The following is a 20851-nucleotide window of genomic DNA, read 5'->3' as shown; positions in this document are numbered from 1 at the left end:
TAACATTGGTATAGAAGTATCAGTTTGAGTCTCAGTTCTTTTGGATACATACCTAGAGTGGAATTGCTGGGTCATGTATAGTAATTTTCAGTTTTAACTTTGAGGAACTGCCTATTTTCACGGTGGCTACACCATTTTACATTCCTACTAGCAGTGTATGGGTTCCAGTTTTCTCTGCATCCTCGCCAGCACTTGTATTTTCTGTTTCTGTTTGTTTTTAAATTACAGCCATTTTCCTGGTGTGAATTGGTATGTCATTGTGGTTTTGACTTGCGTTTCCCTAAGGACTAGTGATGAGTATTTTTTCTTGGGCTTTTTTATTGGCCGCTTGTATGTTGTCCGTGGAGAAATGTTTAAGCCCTTTGTCCCTTTTTAATTCTGTTTTTTTGTTGTTGAGTTGTAGGAGTTCTTTATACGTTCTGGATATTAAATCTTTTCAGATATGATTTGCACATATTTTCCCCCTTTTCTGCAGGTTGTCTTTTCACTTTCTTGATAATGTCTTTTGCACAAAAGTGTTTAATTTTTGGTGAAGTCCAGTTTATTTTTTTTTTTCCTTCTTCTGTCACTTTGCTTGTGGTGGCATATTTAAGGATCCATTGCCAAGGGGTGCCTGGGTGGCTCATTCAATCAAGTGTCTGACGTTTGATTTTGGTTCAAGGTCATGATCTGCCATGAGATCGAGCCCAACATGTAGCTGTGCGCTGACAGTGTGGAGCCTGCTTGGGATTCTCTCTCCCTTTCTCTCTGCCCCTCCCCAAGCCATGCTCTCTGTCTCTCAAAGTAAATGAACTTAAAAACAAACAAAAAAAAAAAAAAAAAAAAGACTTCATTGCCAAATCCAAGGTCGTGAAGATTTTCCTCCTGTGTTTTCTTCCAAGAATTTTATGAATTTAGCTCTTATGTATAGGCCATTGACCCATTTGAACTGGTTCTGTGGTTCTAGATTTGCAGCGGAAAGACAAGAGTTCTGACAATTTCCATTCCTCTCTTTCAAGAAAAAAGAAAGAAAAGGAACAAAGACAAATAATGCCTCAAACAGAATATGGTAGCTAGATGTTAAAATGTAGCTAGTTGTAGACCATGTTCTTGGCCAACCTGAGATCTTAGGTTTTCTCACAACAGTCTTGAAGTTCTTTATTTCCTCTTCTCATACCTATCTCCACTCTGTCTGCATATCCTGCCACTCAGTATGGCCTCCATCTTTCAGTGATCAAAATGTGATTTGTGTCCCATCCAGACACTAAGCTTACGGTCTCGTGTACTGTACGCACTGTGACCACCAATCCCAGTCTTAATGTGGTACCTTTGGAAATCCAAACGTCACATAGAAAGCAGACAGTAGGTGCAAACCAGCCGAGCAAAGGCATGCGGGTGAAATCCGTAATCTGTGAAGAGGAAGCAGTTCCAACCCTGGCGTCACATCAGAAGCAACTGTAGAGGTGACAAAATAAGCCTGCTCCAGACTAAGTGGAATTGTTCTATTGTGGGTAATGTCGGGCATAAGTTTTTAAAGCTGAAGTGACTGTAATATGCTGCCACGGTTAGAACAACTTACTTAAAGGGAAATGGGAATTTATTAGTAATTGAAGGCAGTGCTTCTCAACTTCATTGTGCACGTACATCACCTGGGATCCTCTGCATACTCTGATACAAAAACTAAATGGATCCAAGACCTACATGTAAGAGCTAAAACTATAAAGCTCTTAGAAGAAAACAGGTGTAAATCTTCATAACTTTGGACTAGGCAGTGGTTTCTTAGCTACAACACCAAAAACACAAGCAGCCGATGAAAAATAAGTTCGACTTCAGCAGACTCTAACTTTTGTACTTCAAAGTTGATCAAGTAAACAAACTCCAGAGAATGGGTGAGACTATTTGCAGATTGTGTATCTGTTAAGAATCTAGTATCCAGGACACAGAACTCTTACAGAACAATAAAAAGAGAAAAAACAACCCAAGGCACGATGGATTTGAATAGACATTTCTCCAAAGACAATAAGCAAATGGCCAAATAAGCACAGGAAAATATATTCAACATCATTAGGGAAGTGCAAATCAAAACCTTAATGAGGTACCACTTCACATCCCCTAGGATGGCTGTAATCACAAAGATAGAAAATAACAAGTATTAGTAGGATTGCGGGTGGGAATGTAAAATGGTGCCACTACCTAGAAACCAGTTCAGCAGTCTTTACAAGATTAACCACAGGAGCCCCAGCTATACAGAAGGAAGTGGTATAGATCCTGAGAGATTAATCCACTAGTTCCTGTTACTCAACCCTCTGACCTCAGGGTATAACCAACTACAGCAACCTGACCCTTACTTAAGATGGAAAGCCTACCAGATGCTCACTTCTTAAGAAGAGAAGTTCAAGTTAAACCCTCTGAGCTCTGCTTGTGTTCAAGAGGTAAATGTGTCCTCAGCTACTTCAAATTTAGGCCTAAAAGACCTTAGTGACAATGATCTGACAATTAGAGGGAAGAAAAGCAATGCCTGCCATCCAGGAGCTGACTTGCTACTAAAAGTGGGGTCTCTGTCCTGCTGAATAATCTTGCAGAATACCTACATAGCTACAAGACTGCTCCGTGACCAAAGTCAAAAGACCCATTTTGTAATTGTGCCTGCACACAGAGAAGAACATGAACATTGTCCAGTCTGCAAAAAATAAGCAGGTATCTCCCTGTTCTAATACACTTCTTTATGAATGATAGCTTTAGCCTCAGTTCATTTTCTCACCTTACTAAGGTACCCAGTCATCCCCTACTTCCTAAACAGCTTCCTTGAATCCTCCCTTAGTTCACCTAATGTGTCCAAATCGTAAGTCCTTTTGTGACCTCTTCCTGCGATCCCCCCAGTTCTGAAGGTGTGTTATCTAAGGAGCAGCAGACCCAGCCTGTGTAATGCACGTATGTTCCTGCATCACCTGGAGCGCTCAGCAGTGGCTGCATTTAGATAAGGCATGCATTTTCCATCGTGCCATGGTCCTCACCACTCCCTGATGTCTGTCATATCCCGCTATTGTTTTTGCTAGGCACTCTGGGCATTTCAGTGTGCAGGTCCTGCCATCGCCATGATTTGGGGACATTTCCCCCAGCACCATCTGATTGGATCCTTAGTTAAGGTATGTGTTAGATATGCACCATTAGGTCTTGGGTCCTCCTGAGTGATGGCCCATGATTTTCCAACCTTAACCCAAAAAGTGACATTCAGTTTCTACAGCGTCTAAGATTGCTGGGGGGAATCTCCACTGGAGGGATTGAAGATTGTCTGGAAATCAGCACCAGGCTATACATTTTACACCTGAGATTCTGCAAAGGTTGAAACACCTCCCTGCATTGAGGCCCAACACAGCTTATAGCTTGTAGGCTGATATCTAATCAGATTCCACTTCCTTGGTAATCGCTAAGCAATCACAATCCCATACTACAGTTAATACTTTGTAATTTCAATCATTTTGAACATACAGATTTGCTATTGAGTGAATGGAGAATAAACTTGCATAGTTTCAGAAAATGAAAATCTCTGGTTGATGCTGTTTTTAAAGTCAACCTGTTTCGGGGCGCCTGGGTGGCGCAGTCGGTTAAGCGTCCGACTTCAGCCAGGTCACGATCTCGCGGTCCGTGAGTTCGAGCCCCGCGTCAGGCTCTGGGCTGACGGCTCGGAGCCTGGAGCCTGTTTCCAATTCTGTGTCTCCCTCTCTCTCTGCCCCTCCCCCGTTCATGCTCTGTCTCTCTCTGTCCCAAAAATAAATAAACGTTGAAAAAAAAAAATTTAAAGTCAACCTGTTTTATTATTTAAGTTCATTTTGGGGAGTATTTGCATGCATGAGTGGGAGAGGGGCAGAGTGAGGGAGAGAGAATCCCAAGCAGGCTCCGTGCTGTCAGTGCAGAGCCTGACACTTAACCGACTGAGCCACCTGGGTGCCCCAAGTCACCCTGTTTTAATTTCTCCCTTCTTGCACTCCCATCCACTGACAGGTAGTTTGCTCATCAGAGCAGTCTCTAGAGAGGCCTGGCCTGACAGGTGTCAGTTCCCGGACCTTTGGGGCACCTGGAGGTGACACCCATAGTGGTGTCTTGCCTGTGGTTACTCAGTGTGTGGCGGTGCTGTGTCCGGAGCTCAGCCTTTCCGGCCTCCTGATTCCAAAGCTGGTGCGCAGATCTTGGAATCCTGTCAGGCCTCAAGAGCTGGGGAGGGCTGGAAGGAGACCTATCAGAGCCCAAAGACTCAAGATCCTCGTACTTAGCAGGGGTTCACAAGCTCCTCCACAGTCCAAAAAGCAGGAGTGAGAGTTTGTCCTGTGGCCACACTCCCTCAGACTCCCAGGGGTGACGAGTATAACAAGAGCCAACATTTGTTGAGCAGTTGGGGTGTCAGTTTGGGTCTCTGCACTGTGCATGTCTCTGTTCTCCCAATTGTACGAGGCGGGCGGTGTTTTATAGGAGAGGAAAATATTTAACCTGAGCTTGCTCCCTGGTGGGACAGGTGGTTAAATGGTTATTTGCAGGGTTGAGAAAATCAGGTTGAGACAAGTCTCACCTGCCTCTTCTTCCCAGGTCGTAGAGGCTGAGCAGAAGGGTGGTCAGGCCTGGGTGGGGAGCCAGGGGCAGGACCTGTGGCTGCCACAGTTGTTCTTGTGGGTGGGAGAGTGGCCTGTGTTTGCGGTGTCCCCCTGAGGTGCCACCAGAGGGCAGTACTGGCTCATACCTTGGCATCCCTGTGGCCATCTTGGGGAAGATTTGAGCAGTGGTTGGTTCCCATCCCCACCAGATTCAGTGCTCCTTTTTATTTTTGAACAACTTTCTAATGCCCCCCCCCCCCCCGCTTACCACTTTGAAGTGAAACTGGTAGTAGAACTTACCCAGCAAATAGTAAATACGATGCCTTAACTCTAAATGAGAAAAAGGGAAAGTAACTTGTAATCCGTTAATGAGTTTCAGTGTGTAACACTTGGACACAGTTACACTAGACCAACACAGTGGAGCAGCTGGATGCTTGTGCCTGTAGGTGGATCACTGTGAATGAAGCATTACAAACACAGATTGATGTAGGTGTGTTATATTCATGACAGAAAAACCCACCATGATTTTCTGAAAGGACGACTCTAAGTAAAATTAAAACTAAAAAGGAATACAATTGTTCCTTTATGGCGTTCTTGGAAATTTCAGGGTATGTTACAACTGCGGAAGTATTTTTATTTATAGATTCTGTGCCTCTGTAATTATAAACAGGCTTTTCAGGGTCCTCTGTGACTGTCCAGCAGGATATTTGAAAATCTATTCTTTTTGTGAGCAACTGCCTTCACTGAGAACTCTAGCCGGTGCCAGAGGAGACGAGATGCCCTGTCTTTCCACCCCCACGTAAGCTACCTGAGAGCCAGAGCTTTGCATCCTCAAACCCTGCAGAGTGCCCATCCCAGTACCCAGTGTGGGCTCACTGAGTACAGTGGACTGAGTCTTTCCTCTGTGACTAGGGGTGACTCTCAGCCAGCCTGAGCATGTTGACTGGCCGACTTGAAGGACCCTGAATAATGAGGACTGAAGTCAGGCAGGAGATGCCTCTCAGATATCCAGGCAGAGAGGAAGATCTGAGGTTTCACATGCTCCTTAAGCAAAGTCTGCCTACCCAGGAGGGCCCTTTCAGTCTCCTGGCATGCCAAGCACATATTCTACTTGTAGTTCCCAAGACAGACTGCATGCCCTTGTGAAAAAAACTAGATAACTGGTTCCAAAACTCACTTTCTGGCCAGAGCTGATCAGTGGCCCATAGAGTAGCTGGATCCTGTGGCCTCGGTCAGGATAGAGGGATAAGGGAGCCTCTTTCTGGAGTCTCTGGGGGACAGGCTGAAACTCAGCCTGTGCTGGCCAGATTGCAGCTGCCCTCCCCGGGGCCCAGAATGCACCCTGCACAGCCTCACCTAGCTCAGCTGCTCCTGACACATTCCTGACCTTCGGGAAGGTTCATTTCATCTCTTGGCCACAGCAGCTCTGGTGTTCCTTCCTCACCCTAGAGTCCACTGCTGATGGTTTTTGCAGTGGAAAAGCAGGTGGCTGACACCAGCCTGGTCTCACGGTGTCTCCATAAAATGAATGGGGACAGTTGGGGCACTGAGTTCCATGCTTCATCCATCGAAGTTCCACCTTTGCAACTTTTTATATCCATGAAGCTTATGTGCTTTTTATTTATCTTGGGAGAGAGGATTAGCAGATGGTCTGATGTGACTTGATGGTGAGCGGTCAATTTTGTACATTTCTACTCCTGGGACCAATTTCCAGGGGATGCCAAGGATAGCCAAGTTTCATTTATTTGTCCAAATATAGGCATGATCAAGAATGTTCTAAATAAGGTCGTGATTTACAGCATTGATTATAGAATTCCCTCTGATCATATTTGAATTTCTGTGAAGCTTTACTTTCAAAGTTCCCTCCTGTCTCCTCCCAGTGTGTCAGAGCACAATGACAAGAGTACCACAGATTCTTCAAATCATACCCAAACACACATATCTCAGTACACTATGGTTTGTTCACCTTAAGAATTTAGAATACAGTGTTGACAAAGATACTAGAACATAGTTTGAGTTGGGATAGAAATTTCTGCCTGATTGTTCCAGACCACTGATCTGAAACAGTTTTCATGTTATCTTAGAGTTCCCATAATTGTAGCAATTATCTCTGAAAGATTTTTGTCCACATTGATTTGGATGAAATTTTCTGGATCTGATGGGGGCTCCAGAGTATCAAACTGGGACTGCAGTAACTCAGGGGGCATAAAATGTCCTTTTCTTTTGAGTAAGCGTCCAGAGATGACCTCAAACGACCCACTCAGATAGACCACGAGGAGCTTCACCTCAGCTGGCTGTTTGTCCTTCCTCATCTGCTCACACTTCAGAGGTCCACCATCTTTTCCTCGTATTAAGATGTCTCTGTACACTTTCTTCAGAGCTGAACAGGCTAGAACCACATGCTGTCCCGAGGCTACATCTCTGTTAAAAAGTTGGGAGGGGGGGGTAACTAAAGAATAAGGTCATTTAAAATAATTGGTGTCAATTCCAGGTTAAGGACTCCAGTCCTAACTTTTCTGACCAGCGGGAAGCATTACAAAATGGTGGTCAAGTATCAGGCAGTCCGGCTTTGAGGTAAAGATCTTCCACTAGTGAACTGAGCCATCCTGGGCAGTTTACCTCCCTGAGCATCAGTTCATCGTCTGTTAGATGGGACTACTTAGAGTACCTGTCCATAGAAGTGTGGGGAGGAAAAGTTTATCAAGGTGCCCAGTACACAGAAGTGCTTGGTAGGTGTCAGTGTAGGATGTGGCTCAGCCACAGCATGTGGACATGGTGGCTGCCGGTGGGTATCGGTACCACACACACCTCGGTTCTCCACAGGTGTTCACAGTGACTTGAAGTTCACAGCTGGCTCCTCCCCATCCCTGCTCTACAATATGCTGGAAGAGTCTGGTAAAGTTACCAGTACAGAGCTGGAGAAAGGAGAAAAGGGAGTATCAGACTGTATGTGGTCAAGGTGAGCAGGATATGAGAAGCTTCCAGGGATGTGCTAAGAAAAAAATCTGAGCCAGAAATAGAGGCAGAGTGACAAGCACCAAAGTGGGAAAGCCGGCGTGCTCGGAGACTGCACAAGTTAAGTGAGCCCCATGTCCACCCAGCTGCAGTGTGCCCCTGTCCGTGGTCAGGAGAGGCAGTCATTTTGGGGCTGGGAAGGGACTCAAGTAGAGGTGAAGGGTAAACCCCGGCTTGGGCACTTAGAATGTTTGCTTCCCAACTGAGAATTCTGAAGAGGTCTGCTTTCGCTCTATGGCCAGTGACACTTGAGACCCAGTGGATGGAGTGTATCATCAGCAACGAACTTATATGAACTCCTATCTGAGCCTTCTGGCTCTTCCCACCCACAAGCCGTGGGTAGGAGCTTGTCTTTTCTGGGTCTGGATATCTGATCTCTGCTCTCCTGAGGATCTTCCATTTCTGTGTACATCACAGGTCAGTGTATTCGATCTCTGACGAGTCTATTTATGTTATAGAGACGCAAGTGGTGGGAGTTCTCAAACTCTGAATCCCTAAACTCCTAAACTCTAATAAGCCCATGCAAGACAGGGTTTGCCAGCTACGTCAGTGCGGTGTGAAAAAGTAAACTGAATTTTTCATCTTAAGTATATTCTAATTGCATATGGTGCAGATGATTTAGGTTTGTAAAATAGGAAATTTCGTCCTCATTTTAGAAAGCAAGATTTATAAGCCATTCCCTGCCTTTTCTTTCTCCTCTACATCCCAACCAGGATTCCCAGGGGCCAGGTCCACGGATGAGTGGAGGGGACCTCGTTTGCTGTGAAGCATGATATAGAGCAGGACGATTTAGGCCTCCAATCCTGGTGACCAATTATCTGTTGACTTACAAATGACCCTAGGTTTTCCCTGCTTGGCCACAGCTTGAAATGGTGGTGATGTGGCTGTAACAGTGGTAGCACTGCTTACCCCCTTGTGAGCACTTCCTGCGTTTTTAGAGACTGTTCTAAGTGCCACCCATGCCTCATCTCAATTCTCACAATAATCTGTGAGTAGGAACTATATTTATCCCCATTTTCAAATGAAGAAATGGGTTTATGGAAGCCAAGTGGCTGCCAAGATTCCCAGATAATTGTGGAACTGTCTAGAAGCTGTCTCTAGAACCCAACTAAATTATATGTCTCTGGTTGATTAAAATCATTGTTGGTTACTTGACAGAAGTGCACTCCATTACTGGGATCCTTTATCATCAGTCAGTAGTCATTTCAAGAGTGTATCTTCCCCCCTCTACCTTCTGATGAGTTTTCTTTAAGGCCTGATGCTCTCTTACCTTAGTAAGATGTCATGTAAGTTGCAGAGCCATGGAATCCTGTCCTGAAATTAAAGCAGACACAAAGTGACTTTTCCAGGTACTGTCTATTTGTACAGAAACATAGTTAATGGTGATCATCAGTGTTAAAGTCCAGAGAGAACTTAGTGGTTTTGAGAAGTAAGCCACATGCAAGGCTGTGGTGTGGGGTCAAGTCACTGGGTGGTTCCACACAGCAACATTATGATGGGATTAGTGCTCATTGAAGAAGAGACTAGGGAGCTAATGTGTACTCTCTCTCTTCTGTGCCACAACCCCTCATACCCCCCTGCACCTGCAAGCCAGGAAGAGGGCCCTCACCAAGAGCCTGACCATGCCAGCATCTTGATCTTGGACTTCCAGCCTCCAGAACTGTGGGAACTAAATGTCTTTTATTTAAGACTCCAGTTGGTGGTATTTTGTTACAGTGGTCCCAGCTGACCAAAACTCATCTGAAAAACCATCTGGGCCCGGGGCCTTTTTTTTGAGAGGAGATCTCTGATTACAGATTCAACTTTTTTAATGAGCATTGTGTTATATTCAGGTTTTCTATTCTTTCTTTCTTTTTGAGAGAGAGCACACATGTACACATGACTGGGGGAGGGGAAGAGAGAGAGAGAATCTTAAGCAGGCTCAGTGCTCCCTCAGTACAGAGCCCAGTGTGGGGCTTGATCTCAAGACCTTGAGATCATGACCTGAGTCAAAATCAAGAGTCAGATGCTTAACCGAATGAGCCACCCAAGGCACCCCAGGTTTTCTATTCTTGATTCAGTTTTGGTATTTGAAATGGCAGGAAGAGACTACACATATAATTAGATCTCTGGACCCTCCTGATTTTTTTTCTTTTTCTTTTTCTTTCTCTCTCTCTCTCTTTTTTTTTTTTTTTTTTTTGAGAGGGTGCCTGTGCAAGAGCGAGGGAGGGGCAGAGGGAAAGGAGAGAAAGAGAGACTCCCAAACAGGCTCTGCACTCAGCGTGGAGCCCAACGCAGCACTCAGTCTCACAACCGTGAGATCATGACCTGAGCTGAAATCAAGAGTTGGATGTTCAACTGACTGAGCCACCCAGGTGCCCCAGGACCCTCTTGATACTTCAGCCAAATGCAGCATCAGTAAGATCATGTTTCCATTTGGGAAGAAAAAGAATAGTCTCTGCCACCAGATCACTGCCCTTCAAGCCCATTTTCCCACAGTAATTTATATTTTTCTATGAAACAGTCTAATTTTATCTAAGCCTTCAAATTTACTAACATCGGTTTGTTCACAGCCCTCTTTTCATCCCTACTCTTTTAAAAAATATATTTATTTTGAGGGAGAGAGAGTGAGCATGATGCGGGGAGTCAGGGGGACAGAGAGAGAGGGAGAGAGAGAATCCCAAGCAGTTCCGTGCTGTCACTATGGCTCCTGACTCAGGGCTTTATCCCACGAACCATGAGATCATGACCTCTGCCAAAATCTGCCAAAATCAAGAGTCAGATGCTGAACCTGCAGAGCCACCGAGGTGCCCCCCAAATTTCTATACAGGGCAAATATTACATTTATAATCAGGAAATTTTTTCTCAAAAAAACCCTCGTTTGGGGCACGTCTTCGTTTCGGCTCAGGTCATAATCTCACGGTTGTGAGGTCAAGCCCTATGTTGCACTCAGCGCTGGGTGTGAAGCCTGTTTGGGATTCTCTCTCCCTCGCCCTATGCCCCTACCCCTCTCGCGCTCGCTCTCTCTCTTTCTCAAGGGAAAAAAAAAATTCCTCCTTCAACAGACTTTGAAGTCTTAAGTGTCGCTGTGGGCTGCCAGGACAGCACGGGCCTGGCACATAGAGAAGACTGAGAGCTTGCAAATACTTCACCATCACTCTCCTACTAACATCCTATCACAGCCTGGGTGGCATATCTCTCTCTAGACCAGCACTGTCCACTAGAGCTTTCTGTCATGATCGAAGTGTTCTCTGTGCTGTCTGGGTGGTAGGCACTGGCCACATGTGGCTGTTGAACACTTGAAATGTGGCAGTGTAACCCAAGAACTGGAGTTCACATTTTATTTCATATTAATTTACATCTAAATAGCCTTATGGAGCCCTTGGAATATTTGACTTAGGTTCTTTCAACTCAAACCTCAGCCCTCCAAGCACAAAACCAAACCTTCCTGAGACTCTTCCCCAGAGGAACCTGAACCTCTGCCCCAACTTTCCACTTGATCCTCATCTCGGTATCTCAGGGGCGGGGCTGGTTGCTAGGTGACCAGGAGGGGCCACTGGTGCCAGCCCAGCTCTGACCTACACCTTCATTCTTGGCTGGGCTGTCGTTAAAAATGTAAACCATCTGCTGTTCTAGCTCTTTCTCTCCCTGACAGAAAGTCTAAAGTCTGGCCAACTTGTATGGTTTCTTCTCAATATATTTAGCAAGTCATTATGTTTCGTCCAGGAACTCATAACCTTTTCTTCTGTACAATAAACTCTTCTGAATGCTACTCCCTCCCCCCACCCACACTGCCCACCTAAAAGCCTCACTTGTGGACGAGAGAGAGGCTCTTTAAGTGCCATTTTAGAATCCATCCATTTGGGTTGTTTTACTTCGTTCTTTAGCTTAACTTTTACTTGCACTCACCAAGGAGAAAAATAATGCTGGCGCAGTCCCATTTTACACACTGTAGAAATGGTCTGTGTTATACCTACAAGACTGTGTAGATAGATTAGCAACAATAAGTAAGTGATAACTTACTGAATGCTTTGTGTACTTCACTGTGACTATTTTTTTTTAGTATTACCTCATTTAATCCTCCCAAGAACCCAATGAAATGGGTCCTGTTTACCATCCCTACTTCACAGGAGGAAAATGAGGCACAGAGAGACTGAGCCACTTGCAAAGGCCACACAAGCTGAGTGGTGGAGACAGGTCATCTGCACTGTGTCCATCATCTCTAGTGTCATGCCATTATTATGCTTCCATTGTGACTCTGAATCTCTTTTATGGTTCCCTCCTCCTGTCTTCTCAAGTCAAATGTTGCAAATCTCATTAAAAATTTTTTTTAAATATTTATTTATTTTTGGGAGACAGAGTGCAAGTAGGGGAGGGGCAGAGAGAGAGAGGGAGACACAGAACCTGAAACAGGCTCCAGGCTCCAAGATGTCAGCACAGAGCCTGACACAGGGCTCGAACCCACGAAGTGTGGCATCATGACCTGGGCTAAGTCGGATGCTCAACCGACTGAGCCACCCAGGCGCCCCGCAAGTTTCACTTTGATGGTTCCAAGTTTGAATCTTTGCCAACTCAAGCCACACTCCCTGAAACAGAGAGTGTCCCGCAAGGCGGGACAAAGGGCAGACAGTGAGATAGTGGCAGCATGGCTGGGCCAAGGTCACTGAAAGTGAAAATGTCGGTGTCGGTCTTTGGCCAGTTCCACTCTGTTCCCGCCCTTTGGACACACCTGCCCTGTGAGCCTGGCGGGGGGCCCTGCTCTCAGCTGCTGAGGGGACCTGGCCCTCACATCTCACCTGGGCTACAGCTGGTTATACCAGTGAGTCCACAGTTAGTACGTCTGCTTTGAGAGGGACCCTTAGGAAGTGGTCTCGTGACAGTGCATAAAGGAATGAGGTTACTATTCATTCATTCCTTCTCTCCTTCGTTTGTTCACTTACAACTGTGCCACAAGTATTTTCTGACATTTACTGTGTGTCTGGCCTTGGGGGTTTATAATGGTTAACAGGCCACAGTCCTTGCCCTTTCAGAAGGAAAATCTAGTCGTAGAGAGAAATATTAATCAAGTTCTCACACCATCAAATGCCAAGTTGCAAATGGGACCAGGGCAGTGGGGGCTGTGGTGTTGCAAGAGTTTGTATTACAGGAGGTCTGCCCTTAGTAGGTCCAGGAGAGCTTCCCTGAAGAGGTGGCATGGGAGCGGAGCTGTGAATATGAGCAGGGTTAACAGAAGAGGGGACAGCAGTGCATTCCAGACAGTGGGAACTGCAGATACAAGGGCCCTGCGGGGAAGAGCCTAGCAGTAGAAGTGACTGAAAGGGGCCAGGGTTGGGGCACCTGGCTGGCTCAGGTGGTTTCGGCTCAGGTCATGATCTCCCGGGTTTGAGTTCAAGCCCCACCTCGGGCTCTGAGCTGAGCAAGGAGCCTGCTTGAGTTTCTATCTCCCTCTCTCTCTGCTCCTCTCCCCCACTCATGCTCTCTCTCAAAAGAAAGAAATAAACATTAAAAAAAAAAAGAAGAAAGGGGACAAGGTGGCTCTGGTGGAGAGAGGGAGGGTGGGCACACTCCCACAGGAGTGGGGCATATTGAGGCCTTTAGGCTTTGACCCTGAGATGGGTGGGAAACTTCCAAAGGGCTGGATTTGGATCTGTAGTGATCACTCTGGCTTTAGGGTAGATAAGAGTCTGGTGACGGTGACCCTGGGGAGAGAGGATGAAGGCACAGGTCTGGGGCACAGGAGGGCCTCTGCCCTCTCAGGAATGTAATCTGCAGATTAAAAGCCTGCAACAAAGTGTCCTGGCAGGGTGGTATCGTCCTGACTCTGCGTTCAGAGAGAAGTTCAGGGCCAAAGCTGACACATGCAGGACCCCCGTGTGCCTGGCTTTGGAGCACTGTGCGCGGGTCCCCTCATGCAGGAACTCTCCCACGCCAGGTGCTGCGAGATCTCCACCCCTGGCCCCTGGCCGGAGCATCTGTGTTGGAAACAGATGGCAAACATTACCTGGTCATTCAGCGGGATCCCTTTTTCCATCTTCATTCTATTTTCCTCCGGGTGATAGTCATCTGCATCATAGAATTTCCAACCTAACTTTAAGAACAAAGTGAAACAGTGTGTGTGGCAGGCAGTGTGGCCCATGTGACAACCATCACTAATACCACCCAGCAGGTGTGGAAATGAGCCTGCACCCTTTTCCTCACCAGCAGCCCAAGGACCACCCTCCCCCCACCCCCACCCCCACCCCCCGCCCCACCGGCCTCCCCTCCACCTGCTGCTCCCCACCCCTGGGGTGGGGGGAGGGAAGAAGCAGGGAGGCCCTGATGCCACGTCACTATCCCAGCTCCCAGGGCTGCTGCTCCTTTCATTCATCACTATTGGTGATCACCATAGAGAAAAACAAAATTGCTCCATTGGGTTTCACAAGCCATGCCCATGGTTTGTTTGACAAACCCCAACAGGCCAGAAGAAAGGGCGCGTAAGGGAGAGAAGCAAAGAGATAGCACAACGGGGCTGGAAATTGGGAGGCATCAGAACAGGTTACCTCGGATGCCAACAGGGAGCCCACGGTAGATCTGTGGAGAGGACACAGAGGTTCAGGTGACTGCCCTTCCCAACCCGCATGTGCCTCCCACCATGCAGGGGTGCCCTGGGACACAGGCAGCTGCCCTGCTGTGTTGAAACCCACTAACTTTATGATACTGAAGCAGTGACAGTAATGTTCTTGACCCTGGAGTCTAGAGCATGACATTAGTTTCCTCCAGGAATTTAAATGACGTAACTGGGGCACTGGGGTGGCTCAGTCAGTTAAACATCTGGCTCTTGACTTTGGCTCAGGTCATGATCTCATGGTTCATGAGTTCAAGTCCCACATTGGGATCCATGCAGACAGTACAGAACCTGCTTGGGATTCTCTTCCCCTCCCCGCTTGTGCTCTCTTTCTCTCTCAACATAGATAAATAAACTTAAAAAAATATTGGGGGGGGGTGGCGCCTGGGTGGCTCAGTTGATTATGCATCCAACTTTGGCTCAGGTCATGATCTCATGGTTTGTGAGTTCAAGCCCCGCGTTGGGCTCTGTGCTGACAACTCAGAGCCTGGACCCTGCTTCTGATTCTGTGTCTCCCTTTTTCTCTGCCCCTCCCCTGCTTGTGCTCTGTCTCTCTCTCTCTCTCAAAAATAAATAAACATAAAAAAACACCCTTTTTTTAAAATTGGGGTGCCTGGGTGGCTCAGTCCATTGAGCGTCTGACTTCGGCTCAGGTCACCATCTCACAGTTCGTGAGTTTGGGCCCCACGTCGGGCTCTGTGCTGATAGATCAGAGCCTGGATCCTGCTTTGGGTTCTGTCTTCCCCTCTCTCTGCCCCTCCCCCGTTCACACTCTGTCTCTGTCTCTCAAAAATGAATAAACGTTAAATTAAAAAAAAACTTTAAATGACATAATTACTGATTACCACTGATTTTCTTTTCCAAAAAGCAATACAGTAAAACCTTGGGTTATGAGTAAATTGCTCTGCGAGTGTTCCGCAAGACGAGCAAACATTTCTAATAAATTTTAACTTGATAAACCTGCGATGTCTTGTGCAATCCTAGTAGTACATGATGCTAAATATCACATGATCACAACTGAACCAATTGTTCTAGAAATTTGCTTTGATATACAAGTGCTTTGGATTATAAGCATGTTTCTGGAATGAATTATGCTCACAACCAAGGTTTTACTGTATATAAGATCTCATTAAACTGAAGTTCTTTCTGAAGCTTTTTGGTCCCTGTTCTATAGATAATTATATTTTGAGAAAAAGTACTGAATAAAGATAAGATTCTACTGAGGATATTGGAAGGAGGGGTCTGATGGGGGGTGGGTGTGGGGCAGGGTTTCAACCTCCCAGGACAAGGTTCAAGGAGCTCATAAAAGCATTAACACCTTGTCTGGGGGTTAACAGAGACACACTCTTAAAATTTGGGATGAGAATCACCAGTACTCATTCAACCCTGGAGGGAAATGTCCTCTGTGCAGCGCATCTGAATAGGCCCCGCTAGAACCCTACCAGGCAGCACTCTTGGTGAGAATGGCTTGGGTCTCAGCACCTAATGTCTGGCCACCATCTCCCTCTGGCCACTAAATAGCCATGTGCTTCTGTGCAAGTTGGCCTCCAAACCCTTTTCATCACCTGCAAAACGGGGAACTGAGCTATGTTTATCCACTCACTACTCATTTCATTCAGCCAGTGCTTACTGAGCACCTACTAGTCCCCAGGATATGGTTGGCGCACTGCCATGTGCTCCCAGCCACCCTGAGGCTTGTGGTCTAGCGCCCTGGGGTCAGGGTGCAGGCTGGCAGACAGTTCATGATAACTCAAGTCCCTTCTTGCCCTCAATTTCTAATCTGCTGCCCAAATGCCAGTCATTGTAGGACCACCTTCAGAATTTTGATTTTATCCTCCTACTGTGTCCTCATGCCCTCCCTCCGAAGTTTTGCATCCCTTCTCTACAGTTATTTACTTGGTTTGTTTAAAGTTTTGTTTATTTAAGTAATCTCCACAACACAACATGGGGGGGGCTTCAACTCATGACCCTAGGGTCAAGAGTTGTATGCTCTTTGGACTGAACCAGCCAGGTGCCCCTACTTGATGTTTTTTTTTTTTTTTTTATTTAATTGCTTCATTTTTTTTAAAGTTAAGTGAATGTGTTAAAGAAGGAAACTTTTTTCCTTCCTACCAGAAGCCATCATTACTTGCCTTAAATGGAAGGTAACCAAAAAGATGTATACAATTAAAATAAGACCCTGCTCACATTCTAGCTGGATTCCAGGGTTCTGTCTCTCTTTTGTTACGAAGGTATCAGGGAGGTGTTAGAGATACATGTGTGCCCAACTGAGACCTGCTCCCCGAGGTAAACAAAGGATTGATGAGGACTGGGACTTGTCCCACTAGGTTCACTGTGCTGAAGCCCGCACAGGGTGACATTGCAGCCTACTGGCGACTAACTCCACAGCCAGAGAAGCCCGAGCTGTGCATAACGGAAGTCACACTTAGGACTAAGATTAGCCAGGAATGAACACGTCAGCCACCACTCACAATTTAAAAGAAGAGCTACTAGATTTGGGTGTAGACTGGTAGGGAGGAGATAGAAGGAAAAGGAAAAGTCTACTGTCTACTGCTCTATCCAAACCTAAACCAGAGAACAGCTGGACTCAAAGTGGTCAGGGACAGGGACTCCCCAGCAGGAATAAGTCACAGTGCTCAGCTCAGAGTGAAGACTCACGGGAGTAAGCATTACAACTCAGGCTGGGACCCAAAGGTCTCCAAGCGAGTTGGTGTACATCAGGATTAAGGAGACTGAAAACAAAACAAAAACCAGTAGGACAGTGGCGGTAGGTGGGGGCACAGATTAAATGCAAAAGATATTCAGAGGGCCTGAGCTCATGTCATCAACAGAAGGAAACCTGGAAAGAAGCAGAGGGTGGCTTCACGAAGGCTGTTAACATATAAACAAAACTGGGGCGCCTGGGTGGTGCAGTCGGTTAAGCGTCTGACTTCAGCCAGGTCACGATCTCGCGGTCCCTGAGTTCGAGCCCCGCGTCAGGCTCTGGGCTGATGGCTCAGAGCCTGGAGCCTGTTTCCGATTCTGTGTCTCCCTCTCTCTCTGCCCCTCCCCCGTTCATGCTCTGTCTCTCTCTGTCCCAAAAATAAATAAATAAAAACGTTGAAAAAAGAAAAACAAAACAAAACTAACATTGCCGCCTACTCAAATAGTTCCGTTCGTTCATTTGTTCATTCATTCATGCATTAGGTCAGCAAATATTTACTAAGCATCTACTACGCGCCAGGCATTGTTCTAGACACATAAGTCAGTAAACAAAAAGGAAAAAACAGATCCCTTACATCCAGATAGGGGAGGGAATGGCAATAAACATAGTAAATAAGTAAAATTATTACTTGACATTACTTTGTTTTAACAATGGCTTAACTGCAATCTTTCTGGCTTGAGACTATTGTTTTCTTGAGCCATTTATTCCCTTGTAAATGTTATAGAGTGTAATTTAAAATTCTGCAAGGCCCTATCAGGGGCTCAGAAAAGTCACCAAAGAACTCAATGTCGCTACATCCATTGATCAACATAATCAATTCTCATCTCGTTTTATTACTTGGTCTATCACCATCAGAGGACTCAGGGTTCAGGCCTTGGCCAGCATCTTTATCTTTACTCACTCCCTTGGTGATCTCAACATCTATGTCTTTAAATATATCTGTGTACCAAGGATCCCTACATTTATTTCTAAAGTTCTTCTCCTGAACTCTGGACTTTATACCCAATCAACCACTTGACAAATCCACTTGGATGACTGATAGGCAGTTCACCACATCCCACACTGAGCTCCTGATAAATTTTCCCCTAAACCTGCTCTGCTTACTGTTTCCCCATCAGTCAATAGCAACCCCCTTCCTTCCAATTACGCAAGCCAAAAATCTTGAAGTCATCCTTAACACCTCTCTCCCTCTCTCATACCCCACATCCAGTCCATCAACACATCCTTCTGGTTCTACCTTCAGAATATCTCCAGCATATGATCACTTCTCTTCACCTTCGTTGTTTCTGTGACCTCATCTCCCATCATTCAGATGCAATGGCTTCCCTGGTCGTCCACCAAGAAACCAAGCCTCCTGGGCTTTGTGCTTGCCGTTCTGCCTGCCTATAATGATCTTTCCCTAGCTGTCCATCAGGCTTAGTCTCCCACTTCTTGTGGGTCTTGTGCAAAATACCACTGCCTCAGAGGAGCCTTCCCTCACTGTCCTGCCTGCTGTTCTTTGTTCTACTGTCTATTTTCCCCTGGCCCACTGACCACTGCTGGCATGCTATGTACATGTATTTATTCAGTTACTGTCTGTTTCCCATACTAGAATGTGAACTCTTTGAGGGCAGGGATTTTATCTGTCCTATTCAATATATATCAGTGACACAGAGTCAGGGTTGAGCTCTATAAATATTTACTGAATGCATGAATATCATAACCACATAAGTCAGATGGTTCAGCCATCAGCCTCCCAATCTAATCCAAGGCAGAGAGGGGTACATGAATTGCCCAAGCTTACACAACCAGGCAGCTGTGTGATCTCTGGCTCTAGACACCCACTTCGTCACACCACAGAAGCAGTCTTACATTCTTCTTCAAATCATACAACAGCTAAGGACTTTCTGACTCCCTGTTTTATTTTATTTCAAGAACCCCCAAATTAATTTCTCAGGATACCAGGCTAAAAACGCCACAATAATTTTGAAAACTAAACTTTCCTACCTGGAGCAAGAAAGAGTCTTTAATATATACTTGACCACACAAGCAGTTCCTGGTCCAGAAAATTCTAGGAGGGTATTATAAGGCCTTTGAAGCTATGATAATTCACTTGATTAAGATCTGTCTTCTGCTGCCTGGGGCGGAATGCTGCTGTAGCTGCCTTTTCCGGTAAAAAGCAAGGTAGAGTTTGGCCTAATCAGGAAGCCAAAGTCTAGCTCACAGTCCCCACGTTGGCCAGACCGGGCTAGGCAGAGGCTTTGTGGCATCCGGTGTACCTCCTTGCAAACCCTTGGGGGTTTTGTGACGCCTTATTAACACTGACTCCTTCCAGTTTAAGCTGATAAACGCTGATCACAGAACAGAGAAAACAGACCAGGAGGTGAAATTCTCTTCCCAAAATCCAATCACAAAAGTCCAGCACCTCTCAGGAGGGGGCTGCTGCTCCAGATCTGACCAAGATCTGTGGGAGACTGGGACCCTGTGTAGGGAGAGGTTTGTCCCTGTGCTTTGGGCCTTGTTCTGACCGGACGCTCCCAAACTCGGGCACTTGTGACTGCAGGAGCCATTGCGGGTGGCGCCCCAGCAGGTGCCTCTTTACAAAGGGCTTTCGCCAAGAGCCTCTCGATTTATAGGCGGAGAACCCTGGTCTCGGATGTGGTCCCGGGCCGGCACCCGCCCCCCCCCCCCGCGCCGGGGGCGGGCAGGTTGGACAGTGGGGAGCGGGAGCAGGTGCCCCCGGGCCTCCGCTTCCTCATCGGCAAAGGGAAGCGGGGGGCTCCCGAGAAGCCTGCGTCCCCCGCGGGTCCGGCACGGTGACTCAGGCTCTGGCCTCCGCCGCGCGCGCCGCCTCCTCCAGTGCGCCTCCCGCGCCCCCCGGCCCTCCTGGACCTACTTCCCCGAGCCGCTCACGCCCATCACCAGCAGCGCACCCGGCGCAGCCATGACCCGGATGCCGGCTCCTTCCCGCCGCCTTCCGGGGCCCGTTCGCCCTGCCTCCCCGGCCACTTAGAACCGAGCGGCCCGCGGGCCGGGGAACCCTGTCCCCCGCCCCCGCCGCACGGCTCCGCCTCTCCCACAGCCCGGCTCCGTGCCCCGCCCCCGCCCTCGCCCTCGCCCTCGCCCTCGCCCTCGCCCTCGCCCTCGCCAAGTGGCTCTGCCTTGCCCCGCCCCTCCTCCGCTCCGCCCCGCCCCCGCCGCATGGCTCCGCCTCCTCGAAACAATAAAGCTGACGTAGAGCGCATATCTAATGAGTGTTTCAATAGCCCTGCACTAACTTTGTTTCATTCCTACTTAGCTAGAGTGGGTGTTCCTGGATAGGCGTTGTATAGATAAAGAAATCGAGACTTGGAGAGGAGGCACCTCCTTTTCATGGTTTTGAAGATGTCATATTTTTGAGATGGCAGTACTCCCCAAATTGATCTACCAATTCAGCGCATCTCCATCAAAATCCCAGCTGACTTCTTGCAGAAATTGACAACCTGATCCTAAAATTCATATGGACACTCAAAGGATATAGATAGAAACAATCTTGAAAAGGAAGAACAAAGTTGGAGAATTCACACTTTCCATTTACAAAACATGCTATAGTTATATACTCATAAAAACCAATGTGGTACTGGCATAAGGATACTCATATAGACCAGTGGACTAGATCTGACAGTCTAGGAATAAATCCATATACTCAATGGAAACTGATTTCTAGCAAGGGTGCCAGGACAATGCAATGTGGAAAGAATAGTCTTCTCAACAAATGATGCTGGGACAACTGGATATCCACATGAATAAGAATGAAGTTGAACCCCTACCTCAACCATATACAAAATTTACTCAAAATAGATCAGAGACTTAAATGTAAAAGCTAAAACTCCAAAAGCTGTTAGAAGAAAACATAAGCATAAATCTTCGTGAACTTGGAAGAGGGAATGGTTTCTTAGATCTGGCCCCTAAAACACAAGAAATAAAAGAAAAAAAAAGATAAATTGGACTTCATCAAAATTAAAA

General features: G+C 46.7%; 2 protein-coding genes across 15 annotated transcripts in view; one reads left to right on the top strand and one right to left on the bottom strand.

Annotated features, from left to right (window-relative positions):
* UBQLN1 (ubiquilin 1) overlaps window positions 1-20851 on the top strand; it is an 84373-nt gene that overhangs the window by 48841 nt on the left and 14681 nt on the right. The window lies entirely within an intron of this gene.
* IDNK (IDNK gluconokinase) lies at window positions 6509-19889 on the bottom strand. 14 transcript variants are annotated; one of them, XM_047102720.1, is made up of 6 exons: window positions 19743-19831; window positions 18854-19197; window positions 14099-14129; window positions 13561-13647; window positions 8851-8894; window positions 6509-6986 (listed from the first exon to the last, which is right to left on the bottom strand). In XM_047102720.1, exons 4-6 carry the CDS (start codon window positions 13594-13596, stop codon window positions 6641-6643), a joined length of 426 nt encoding a protein of 141 aa, XP_046958676.1. In that variant the 5' UTR covers window positions 13597-13647; window positions 14099-14129; window positions 18854-19197; window positions 19743-19831; the 3' UTR covers window positions 6509-6640. The 14 variants fall into 14 exon arrangements, with proteins under 14 accessions (XP_046958676.1, XP_046958645.1, XP_046958659.1 ...); XM_047102689.1 differs by lacking the exon at window positions 18854-19197 and having other exon boundaries at window positions 19743-19889; XM_047102703.1 differs by lacking the exon at window positions 18854-19197 and having other exon boundaries at window positions 19780-19876.

This window comes from Lynx rufus, unplaced genomic scaffold, assembly GCF_022079265.1.
Source record: "Lynx rufus isolate CCGP_SWC_20201006 ecotype Redwood Valley unplaced genomic scaffold, mLynRuf1.p SCAF_10, whole genome shotgun sequence".
Taxonomy (NCBI): Eukaryota; Metazoa; Chordata; class Mammalia; order Carnivora; family Felidae; genus Lynx; species Lynx rufus.
Note: the sequence above shows the minus strand (reverse complement) of the source record. Positions and strands in the feature narration are given on the sequence as shown.